General features: G+C 38.1%; 1 protein-coding gene across 1 annotated transcript in view; it reads right to left on the minus strand.

Moving 5' to 3' along the window:
- The window catches only part of LOC137982620 (ribonuclease H2 subunit B-like), a 13880-nt gene extending 2915 nt beyond the window's left edge, over positions 1 to 10965 (minus strand). The window contains exons 1-8 of the mRNA XM_068829745.1: positions 10803 to 10965; positions 10094 to 10165; positions 8784 to 8891; positions 6433 to 6509; positions 4879 to 5049; positions 2772 to 2877; positions 2320 to 2401; positions 1454 to 1502 (exon numbers count right to left, since the gene is read on the minus strand). Coding sequence (XP_068685846.1) covers positions 1454 to 1502; positions 2320 to 2401; positions 2772 to 2877; positions 4879 to 5049; positions 6433 to 6509; positions 8784 to 8891; positions 10094 to 10165; positions 10803 to 10872 — 735 coding nt within the window. The 5' untranslated portion in view covers positions 10873 to 10965. The remainder of the gene's footprint in view (positions 1 to 1453; positions 1503 to 2319; positions 2402 to 2771; positions 2878 to 4878; positions 5050 to 6432; positions 6510 to 8783; positions 8892 to 10093; positions 10166 to 10802) is intronic.
- Between the last annotated feature and the right edge of the window lie 1535 nt (positions 10966 to 12500).

Consider the following 12500-nt stretch of genomic DNA (forward strand, 5'->3'; position numbering starts at 1 on the left):
CTAGTCCATCGCAGGGCTCGAAATTGCGACTCACTGGTCGCCAATGCGACCAAAAATTGAATGCTGGCGACTAGATTAACAGAACTGGTCGCCAACTGGCGAATCACGTTTTGTCTTTAACCCAGGATAACCAGTAGACAACTTTTGTATTTGAATCTTTATATGATGAAATCATTCGGAATTGGTAGCTAGAACACGACTCACCTTCCTTTTCCCACGAAAAACTTACGTCTCAATACTACAAGAAAATCGGTTTCACACACTATAAATCAATAGCACAAAATGTACTTCGCTACTTCGATAACCGCGTTGTCGCACTGAAACACCATGTGCTTCTTGTCTGTTACGTGAGTTTTTTGCGGCCGGACGACGAAGATTCAGCCAGAAGGTTAATTGAAAATTTAAATCCATGGTCAGTTGTGAATGCTGGAAACGGAGATTTAGCCAAATTACCGAAGGACCTCCTCGGAACTACCTTGATATTGATAATGAACCAAGACATCGCACGATTAGTTTGCAAGTTGTATGGAACCTTCGAAAAGCAACCTGTACCCTTAACGGAAAGTAGGTTGGAGAACTTGTCCCCTCTGTTAGAAAGCGGACACCTACAAAATTGACTTCACAAGGTGTAAAATAGGTGGAGATAAATATTGGTAGAAAATACTTTAAGAAACCAAGTTCCTCTGATTCTAGAGGCTACTGAAACCGCGGAGCCGCAATAGTATTGTGTTTACTCGCAATAAAGGTAAGTTGCTTGCCACGCAAGCCGTAGGAGAATAAATAACTACGTTTTGAAGAGGTTAAAGGACCCATGTTTGCCTTGCTACGGAAAACACGGACTTAAAACGTTCTGTACTTCGGTCCATTTCAAATAACCGTAAAGAACACCATCACCAAACGACAGACTAAAGCCGAAAACAACAGTGGCTTTAGAGGGCTTTCTCGTGCTGGTTTTTTTTTTTTGGGTGTTTAATAATTACGACTTTCCTTGCATGCAAAGTAACATTTAAAATCATGTTCTTACGTAAGTCATATATTAAGTAAGTTGGCGACCAAAGTTTATGATCTGGCGACCAAATTTTTCCCATTAGTCGCCAGCTGGCACCTGGGCAAAAAAGTTAATTTCGAGCCCTGCATCGCAGGGTTACCCCCAGCATTTTCGCCGGTACCCATTTATACACCTGGGTGGAGAGAGGCACCGTGAGAGTAAAGTGTCTTGCCCAAGAACACAACAGAATGTCCCCGGCCAGGACCCCAACCTGGACCACTCGATCCGGAGTCGAGCACACTAACCATGAGGTCACCGCACCTTTACAATCATAGAAACAAGATAATTGATGTAGAAGCTAATTTGCAAATGTACGTTTTTTCGCCTATCAAGAAAGTGCAGCTGGGAGTCTTCCACTTTAATTAAAAGGACTGAGGCTGAAGGCACAAAACGCTCTTCCAATACCTTGGTAGGTGGCTCTTCTGGGGAAGACAAAGGTGCCTCATCTGTAATACTGCAATAAAAGAAACCAAGATACAGTAGCTAAACAAGATACATAGAAAACAACATTACACATGTTTGTGATTCCAGGAAACAGAACTTCTTCTGAATTAGCAACAACTTTGAAAAGGCACTTAAATATTGTAAGACGACAACATATTTCAAGATAAACCAAGACCGCTCCCCTCAAAGAAGTTCCATAGAGAGATGCATCTGCACGTATCAATTTCAACACCCTTTCCAAACTTTTTACGGGATCGGTGGCTTATGTTCAAAGCAACTGAGCAAAGCTGTATCCAAAAAAGAAAGGATGATTTACCTGGTAAAAATGGGTCATTCTACCTGGTGCCTGACCATTAATGAACCCCCAGTATTCGAAAGAAACAATGGAGGGGAATAGCTTTTACTACTTTTCCTTACCTGCATATATACAGATAATAATTATTTATTAATAATTATTGAACAGCCTAGTTATTAGCTCCAAATATTGAAAGTACATTTCATCATTATCTATCGTTGAATTCTGAGTCAAGCATACCAGATATTCTTTGAGTATCTTGCTTTAATTACAAAAAAATGAAAAGGGATGTCATGATAATTATGCCCTTCTACAAGCAAATTCATATTATATGAATGAGAAAAAGTGTACACAATGCCAACAGCAAATATTTCAGTTAGAGTTGCTTTCAATTTCTTCCACAATCATTCAATTTGGATCTTAAATTGGAAAAATCAATGATTAAATTGATCTTAATTTCCTCACAAAATTTTGATGAAATACATTATTGTTTACACAATATAATGTAACTAAATAATATTGTGCCTTATACCTTAAAGATTCCTTGAGAGTTTGACTCCATTGTGAAGATAGATAATCTGACACAAGACCAAAGGCATACCTTTCATAGTCACCTACATGTAAACAGCAGAAAAAACAGCAACTGACAGTTTTTACTGATGTGCCTTTGAGTTACCAATAACTCAATGAAAAGATATGTTCAGGATGTATAGGTGGGGTTTTCAAGAGTATAAAAGAAATTAAGCAGTTCAAGGAACAGAAATAAAACGAAGCAACAAATTTTTTCGAATGTATGAATATGTCTGTAGCTTAAATTGAATATTTAAACTAAAACTGGAGACAAAGGATTTAACATAGAGATTATGCTACACAATGTTTTGATAAGTGTATTGCAAGAATTGCGACATTGTTTTGTTGTCCATCTAAAGGCTGACATTACCTACACAATAACTTGTTATGCAATATACGCAGACCAAGTACTACCTCTAGAGGTGTTTGTGTGCCGTTTACTACGGACAAATGTTGCACTTTGGGATCCTTTAGAAACACAAATGCCACTTGAGGAAAGGCAATCAGTGGTGTGTTGAACCTAACAAAAAAGAACCAGACACTCAACAGACATCAATAACAACAATAATTATTTTATTTTCACTCTTTGTTACTAAGAAAGAATGACAATGAATAACAATTAAAATGAGTACTGGCTGCACAGAATAACCATAGTGGTTAACCCATTGACTCCCAGGGGTTCCCCATTGACGAGTAAAATCGTCTGGCGTTAGACAGAGTAAAATACTAAGTCTGGCCGGTTTAGGCTGGTTTGGACGTGAAAGGGTTAATGGGGACTTGAGAAGAGCCAGTACAGTACACTGCATTGAAGGTAAATGAAGAAGAGGAGTATCATTTAAATTTAACGACCTCTACATACATGTAGCTAATTAGCTGGAGCAAGCAAATCATATACAGTGCACATGTACACAATACTCTGAATAATATCAATCTTTCGCATGCACTGATTATTTCTGATTCCATCCGTGGACATTGCAAAGAAGTGCTGCCAGCCCAGCGGTTAGGGCACTTTCCTTGAGATTCCGAGGTCCTAAGTTCAAGACCAATTCTGACCACTCGTTGAATTTGATCCTGGTAGTCCCTAGTTCAACTTCTCCGCTGCACTTACAAATAGCCAACTGGTTTGCCTCAGGCCTATTGGGATTCTTAACAGTTGTTGTTGTTCTGTCATTTTGTTGATTGTTGCACTGGCCCTGAAAACCGCCTACTGGGAGTGATCAGTCAATGAAGTACGTTTTTCGGTGTTTTTGACTTTTTTGTAAATTACTATAGCAGCCATTTTTCTGAAAGCACTGAACGTGACATTTTGGGCACTCAACGTGCCTTGCAAGCGCCAAAGGCACAAGCTACATAGAGGGTCTGCCTCCCCAGGAAATTTTAAAACTAGAACACTCAGAAATGCTGTTTCTAGTGTTTCTGGAACCCAAGAATCAGTTTCCCAGGCAAGGTTGGAGGTCCCTCAAATTCTCTTTAAAAAGTAAGCAAACAAATAATAATAATAATAATAAAATAATAGTAATAAATAAAACAAACACCTCCAATATTGGTATTAAAGTACCGCACATGGAATGGGAAACCACTGGACGAAATGTCTGGCCTCAAACGAAAGCCCTGCATATTGTTCTCTGTATTACAGATTTACAAAGGTTACAGTGGTTTGATTCACTTTTCAAAAGAACAGGACTAATATTCTGAAACTTAATTGTCACTGCAAAGTTGACCTACAAACAAATGCTCCAAATGGACTACATAAGTACATGTGGAATGCATATTTGCCACTGGTTGACGCTGTTGATGGTGTCATAACAGAATTTTCCTCAAAATTATATAAACCTAAAGTAACAAGTCATGTATTCCTTGACTAAATTGCATTCTGTTTATTTTGTTCATCCTCCTATGTGAAGGCCATTTCGGTCATTACAAAAAAGGAACAATTTAATACCAAAACAGCTACAACAAAATACTCGGTATATTCATATTCCACAAGAAACTGAAAAATATGGAAAAATGTTGATGGACCACTTTCGATATTTTCTTAAAATTTAGCTTAAAAGAGATGTTTAGAGGACAAAGACGAAGGAAAGTGGATGATACATGCTAATACAATACAATACAATACAATACATACTTAATTGACTGCTCCCCATAGGGGCTTTTCAGGGCCAATGAAACACAACGAAACGACAGAACAGAACAACAACAACTGTTAAGAATCCCAATTGGCTGGAGGCAAACCAGTTGGCTATTTACAAGTGCGGCTGGGAAGTTGAACCAGGGACTACCACGATCAAATTCAACGAGTGATCAGAGCGGGTCTTGAACCCGGGATCTCCGGATCTCAAGGCAAGCACCCTAACCACTGGGCCACACTGCCTCCGACATTCACTGCCGGCATCACTGCCTCCGACATTCATTCTGCCTCCGACATTCATTGCAACTTTATGTTTCTTTCGTTTGTGTCCTTACTGCCTCACTATCAAGCTGAAGATTGATAATTGTTTTGGAAATGGCCTATTCTCACCTTTAATTTCAACCATGCAATAGTTTTCTCATCATTGAGTCGGTATGCTTGCAAATCATCATCACCCTTAACATCACAGATGTTTAAGAGCTCATCAGGCGAGAGACAATCTGTTAATATGCTGATTGGTGGGTGTCTTTCATCTACAAGTAGTTGTTCCAGAGTTCTGAACTGATGCAAATAATGAGAACCGTTAGAGGAGTAATAGAAGCAGTAGCCATAGCAACAGCATATAAGCATCACTGACGGGAGCAGTGATGCCGGCTGCGTTAAACATTATCATTGCCACCTACATGTACAGTGCTGTGGCAGCAGCAACAGCAGCCCCAGCAGTAGCAGTATAAGGAGTATTAGCCTTCTTCCGTTCTGCCGAGAGATGGTGCAACCTCATTTAAGTTCATCATCTTTGATCTTTTTCACAGTGTGTTCTCTTTTTGATTTTTCTTTGGCCTACAGCTCTACATGTATATGGCCTTCAAACTGTAGGGTAGTAGCATCTCACAAAACTGGTCACTCCCTTGGTTGACCTTTTGTGTGTACCAAGTTTACCGTTGTCAGTAAGTTCGTTCAGGTCCATTTTTCTGTCACTGAACCAAGATCTAGACTTGCTATTAAGCAGTTTGACAGCATTTAGATCCAAGCCCTTAAATACTGGGTGGGAGAGATTACTGTAAGCTTCTTTCTATTGCTCTTGAGCTTTTTAGCTAAATACAATTTAAGGTGGCTCAAGCTAGTTTCAAAGCTTTCAAGTAACATTTGTATTAAAAGGTTTGGCACTACAATGCTGCATCACCTATTTAAGTAATGTTATGGTACCATAAGAAACACCAATTATTGCTAAACAAGACGCAGTCATTATTGTGACATAATAAGTCACCGTGGAAATGGGAAAGGCCTGTAATAACACCCTTAATTTTGTCTTTAGTGGTACACATCTCAAAAACAAACCTGGCTAGCCCCATTTTTTATTGCTGGAAAGTGATCAGAATGCCAAGATAAAACTTTCTGCAAAGTTACAAATTAAAATTCTTTACAGTAGACTCAGAGCCACCTTAAAAGGTGGCTCTGATTCTGCAGTACAGAGTTTGAGTTTGTTTGTCATGTGAGATAACCAAGGACCACTTAAACCTTGAACCTTTTACATCATTTCTCAAGTGAAGCCATTTTCAAGGATTCTCCAGCTTCTAGTGTTGTGCTTATTCTCTAATGCCCTTCTATCCCTGAACACTGAAAAGGATTTTTTGAGAGATTTTTTGAAACTCAAGGACAAAATGCCCGCATATACAACAACACTAGTCCACAAATACTAGTCCACCCAGCAAATGCGAAAGAATGGAGACCTCTGCTAGCAAGGAATCAGGCTTTCTTCGCAACTAGAGAATTTTTCAAGGGCCCAACGCTCTTCAAACATCTGCAAAAAACTTTACCAAGAAAGTTTCAACCCAAAAAAAAAACATATCCTGAAATGTGGATTGACTGACCAACTAAGAGATTAAATGATCAATTACTTGATTGATTGATTGATTGATTGATCAAAGAAGTTCATTATCATACCTTTTGTGAGTGTTTGGTGAGGTAAGGTAATGCAAGGAACAACGGATCTATGGGTGCTATGACATAAAGACTTCCATCTAAATGTAGATTTCAAAAACAAACATAAAGGTAATGAAGTCATACGAGTTTGCTCATTACATATTTTATAATAATTATCTCTCAGATAGTACACGCACTGTGATTGGCTAAATTAGCAGGACATATTCTACAGTACAGCCACTGTATGGCCTGCTAAATCTGAAATTTGGATAAAACATTCTCTAGCAAGTTCTTCATGTCATTTCTGTTACATGTATATAAACTTGTAAAACTGTTTGAATCTTGCAAGCAACTATTTCAAACAGACAAAAGGATTTCGTTTTTTGAATTTTCACACAGCAATCTTTGTGGCAGTTGAACCTTCCGTTGGGAAGGTTGCGTGCATCACTTCACTTCACACCTAATTTGACTATTATTCTAACTATTGGCTGTACTATTTGGGAAATACCATGCTCTTGTGGTCCCCCTCCCCCATATTCAATGTTGGAAGAAAAGTCACCATTAATTTTTGTTTTGTGGAAAATCCAACATTGATAAGGGGGAGGGGGGGCTATCTCAAAAGTGACGCTACCTTCCTAACACTTTTGTCCTGGATTGCTGTTTCCTTTCCTGCATGGAGGATTTTCACATTCATTTGATATAATAAACAGCTTACTAAAAACTCAGTAAATGTATGTAATTTTACAGCATGGACCTTGCACTTGGTTAGTAAGAGGTATTTAATACATTATGATGAATTGCAGTGTGCATTCATTGTACGATGAAATAAAATCAATCATTAATAATAACACTACCACCTAAATGCATGTGAGAAACTTGATCATTTCACATGAAATCCTTTTCTTAACAGTAAAAAAGAAAAAATTAAACACAACAGCTGAGCTCTCAAAATTTAATACTACATGATCAGATGCATCAATTTCACATGCAGATGCAAACGGAGATGCTCATCTGCGTTTGGTGTACACACGTTTTGCACACAATTTTCTGAACACTTATCTCTGAAGTGTACTGTAGTCGGCGGGTCTAATCTGCAGGTCACAGGTCGCAGGTTCCGGGTTGCAGGTCATTGTTTCACCAATACAGAAAGTACCGTATTTACCCGTGTATAAGTCGATCCCATGTATAAGTCGACCCCCCATTTTTGATGGCAAAAAAAGCAATTTCTTAATTTCTTTGCTAAATGTTCATGGGATATTAATCTTGCATTCTTCGATTTCTGGAACTGTGGATTCACAAAAAATTAAGGGCCTCAAGCACTTAATAGTTTTGTGGTTCAGCGGTTGTTGTATGTGCGGGCATTTTGTCCTTGAATTTCGAAAAAGTTCTCAGAAAATCGAACATGAAAACCTCAAACTAACCTGTTTCGTTGTTCAAGGATAGAGGGCTTTAGAGGATAAGCACAACATCACAGAAGCAGGAGTCAATCTTTGAAAATAACTTCAAAAACGATGCGAAATGTGCAAGGTTTAATTGGTGCTTGACTTATAATTTCTCACATGGCAAACGAAAACTCATAAACCAAACAATACAAAGTTTGCAAAAGCATTTACATCATCCAGGTTTGTATAAAGAATAAAAAACAATCATTACCAACCAGCATTTTCAGGCAACACAACAGGTGACGATCATGCTTGCACGCAAACACAAGGAATTGTGCCAGGTTACTAAGCCGTTGAAGGATCGCGTTTTATTTAAAGAAACAAGAATGTTTTTTAGAGCTTTCCGCCTTTGGAAAACGAAAATTTCCAGTGTCTATTTCATATTTGTGCTTGTGAGTATCTTCAACATTTAAAGTAAAACAAATCCTTTTTCATTTCAACTGGAATTGCTTAATTACATTCATTTTGAAGTCTTTCGTCATTCATTTTGAAGTATTTCGTCCACTGCATTCGTTATGCCCAACGACCACATTATGATGTTTATTTTGAATAAATTATTTAGCTGGAACTTGGCTCGAAATCTTTGACCCATGTATAAGTCGAGGGCGATTTTTGGAGCTTCTTTTGAGGCCATAAGAGGCAGACTTATACACGGGTAAATACGGTATCCTAAACATTCATAAAAGCTAACCTTAAGCCTAAAAACTTTTTGTTTAGGCCTAATTAGGCCCAAGGTTAGCTTTTAAGAATGTTTAGGATACTTTCTGTATTGATGAAACAATGACCTGCAACCCACGACCTGCGACCTGCAAATTAGACCTGCTGTACTGTAGTTCACCATCAAAAGAAACATCTCTTCATGCATATTATGCTGGAGTTAAAATTTCACCACCTCCTTCAAGATACTTAATTTAAAAGACATGCATGTACCTCTCTGGACAGAATCCTCCACAAACCACGATCTTGGCTCTTCTTTAAACCGTAAGACTTCAAAGACCTTTTCCCGATCATGGGATAACAGAAACAGCACCTCCTTACCTACAACATTTGGGCAAGATACAAGAGTTTTATTAAATTAAAGTCCTGTAACGAACAAAATAAACAAGATTAAGTAAAGCAGCAGAGAGTTTAAGTTGCAATTAGTTGCATTTACTTCATGTAACTATTGAAGTTAACAATAAAATGCGCCCATGAAGATGGTACATTTAAAATGTAAATTGATACAATTATTGTTCTTTCACCTGTTGCCTAGCAACTGAGCATCATTCTTCTCACTGATGCATTACATCATTTCTACATGTACTCACAACAACAGCCTAATAAAGTTTCTCCCACACTCCCCCTTAACAAAAATGAAATCTATAGTGTGTGCAAAATATTAATAAGTGTATGGACTCTGCAAACCAAATAGTGTCCAAGGAGTGGCCATGGACTAGAGACCAGGGTAACTATTTGGAAAAAAAATCGCACATTTTTGTCTTAGGTTTAAAAGCTCCTGTCTCTGAATCCCACCAGTTCCTAATGGGCTCTATGAACATTTCATTTCATATGTGTATATCATTCTCACAGTGGCTCACTTGGGTGGTTGGTTGGTCGCATCTCAGATATGCTTTAAGGTGACTGTATGATGCAGTTATGAGCTATGCTGTCAGTCATTATTTGACTCTGTAGTTGCGTGATGCAGCTTGAATTTAAGACCCACATTTCACCCTTGCTCACCATAAAGTCTCCAGTAGCTCAGTAGTTAGAGCATCCGAGTAGATCATGCGGGGTCATAAGTTCGAATCCCATCTGGGATTTTTCTGAGTTCCCAATGGGTTCTATTAACATTTCATTTCATATGTGTATATCATTCTCACATTTGCTGTCTTTAATTACTTCAATTTAGGGGCTAACAGCTGTTGGTACAGCCATACTAATCAAAATCAATGCACATTAGAAGTTGACTCATCTTGTAATCAGCCTAGCCATCACCATATTCACTGTTAGACAATAGTCCATTTTATATTTGTGTACTTAGATACCTGCATGGAGTTGACCTTATTTTGATAGAAACCTCACTGCTTTTCTTATGTAAATTTTTATTAATTGGGATGACAACAACATCATTAACATAAGAAAAGGAGGGAGGTCTGTATCATAACAAGGTCAACACCAGCCTCACTTTCATTTAAAGGCCAGGCAGCTAAGCACACAACTGTAAAGAGGTCTATTTACTATTAAAGATATCAATAAATTACCCGATCTAGGATGGGAGATTTTGATAAAGACAGGATCTGTGTTACTACATTCTTTGGAACAAACAGCACTTTCTACAAAAAAAAAACACAAATGTGTAAGTCTTACACTTTACAACAATAACAATAACATCATTGCATGATGTATTGAAGTTTAAATGTCACTTGCAAGCCTGGGCCCATTGTGATCTTGTACAGTTAAACTGTAAATAATAATCAATTATTTTCAATTCTCAAGAATAATCAATTATTGTTTAAAATCCTTTTAAGTCACATGTACTCTGAATGTCAATGTGTCATAATATTATTATTAATTTATTTATATATACCTCTGTCACGACAACAACAGACAGACAGACAGACAGACACAATATATTTATTTAAGCAAACCACTGAATTTAAGTTGTGCAAGGTGTCTGAGAGTCCAATACGCAAGTTTGGAAGATGATGATTAATATTACGTTACAAAGGCAAAACCTTGTTACATCAACGTACTGTGTGTCTCTTCAAATGAACGATATTAGAAAAACACTTAGGTCGATTCATTAATTTCACCACGATTGAAGTGTTTGGTAAAGGGTTCTTTCAAGTGATACGGACCACAATTATAAATGATGCCCTAGAAGAGGCTCTGCGTAAACTTAATAAGCTGACGCCACATTTCAAGAGCTGTTTTAATCAGAATGCTGTATTTCTTGTTAAATAATCATACCTGGAGCAATGAAAATCCACTGATTCACTTCATTCTGCGTTTGCATGCCATTCTGTTGGCTTTTGGGCATAATTTTGTCAAATATTTTGTAGCTGTATCTGGAGGTTTCCGTTCCCACGTTTGCGCGCGAAAATATAGCTCTTAAGGTAAGTACTTTAAATTGAGCTATACATGACGCCGTTAATCTCTTCGGCGGTAGCCGCTGACCAACAGATTATTCAAATAGAGTTCCGGTCCCGGGGGAAAGCTGAGTCCCGGGAAAAGGTCAAGTCGAGCCGACGGGGAAAAGCCGAGTCCCGGGGGTTGGCGGTCTTTAGGTGCGCTTTTTTGGGAAAATCCGAAAACGGATTCTTGAATCCAAACACGGATTTTGTCTTTTTTGGCGAAATCCAAAAACGGATCATGAATACAAAGACCTACAAAGTATCCACACTCGAGGAGGATACTTCGGATCAAATCTAAATCCGGATTTTTGAGATTCACCACTTCAGCGTTTTTTTGGGAAAGGGATTTGAAAAAAGTATTTTTGAGAAGCGGTTTTCCATGCGAAAAGGGTATACAACAGCTACCGTACAAGACAGTTTAGCTGAAATGTTCTCGCGCCACTTTTACCGTACGATCGAAGACACGAATGTGTCAAAAATGAAATAGTTAGGTTTCTTGCAAATTACACTAAAAGCTTCTTGACAGCCATAATATTGTTAGCACCTTTCCTACGGTTGAAAAGTAAACTGCAAAAATTCCCTCTGTGATCGATTTGTACTTAAGCACACATGTTTTTCGTCATTTCTTTTTATCGATCGCTAAGGTATTTTCCTTTTCTGGTGGCATTTTCATTGAAAAACAAACCAGCAACCTTTTTTTTTGTTTTGAAACTGCATGCAACTCTGGGTTTGTTTGTTTGCGCTGTCATAGAAAATAATCCTTTTTCGGATTTTGCGTTTTTTTGACGCTGAAGAATCCATTGATCCGAGCTCACAAAAAAACGCACCCTTAGCTCGGGGCCCGGGGTAAGGAAAGAAAGCTCATATTTTGACGGTGCGCTTGACAGACGATAGACCATTTCCGAATTGCGCAAGAAACTGGGGCGAGTTTCAAATTTGAACCAATCGATGAATCGACACCATCAGATGAAAGATAACATTGAGATTGACCATCTGTCCAAGTTTGATGCTTTTAGGTCGAACAGAGATTAAGTTACGGACTTTACAACATAGTTAAAAAGCCATACAAACGTCTCTAATTTTGAGACTGCGTCCCCCAAAACCATATAAACTCTCAAATGTTTTTACGATTTTTGTAATATTCACAAAAAGAGGCAAACAAAGTGATTTTTACCTCACCTATTTTCAAATAGTAGGTCCATTACAGGATTTTTCAGTTGTCCCAAATCTGATAAAATTAAGAGTTTGTATGGTTTTGGGGGACGCAGCCTCACAATTAGAGACGTTTGTATGGATTTCTATCTATGTTTTAAAGTTCATAACTTGGTCTCCGTTCGTTATTTTTCATGTGATGGTGTCAATTTATCGATCGGTTCAAATTTGAAACTCGCCCCATTTCCCTGCGCAATTCCGGAATCACAACGGACTAATTAACTGAAAAACCCTCACTCATTTGAAGACCTTTGGAGACAAACGGCTTGCGAAGAACAAAATTGATACAGTAGTTTTTTGTTCCCTTTTTTAACTCGTTCAT

Source organism: Montipora foliosa, chromosome 13, assembly GCF_036669935.1.
Source record: "Montipora foliosa isolate CH-2021 chromosome 13, ASM3666993v2, whole genome shotgun sequence".
In the NCBI taxonomy this organism is placed as follows: domain Eukaryota; kingdom Metazoa; phylum Cnidaria; class Anthozoa; order Scleractinia; family Acroporidae; genus Montipora; species Montipora foliosa.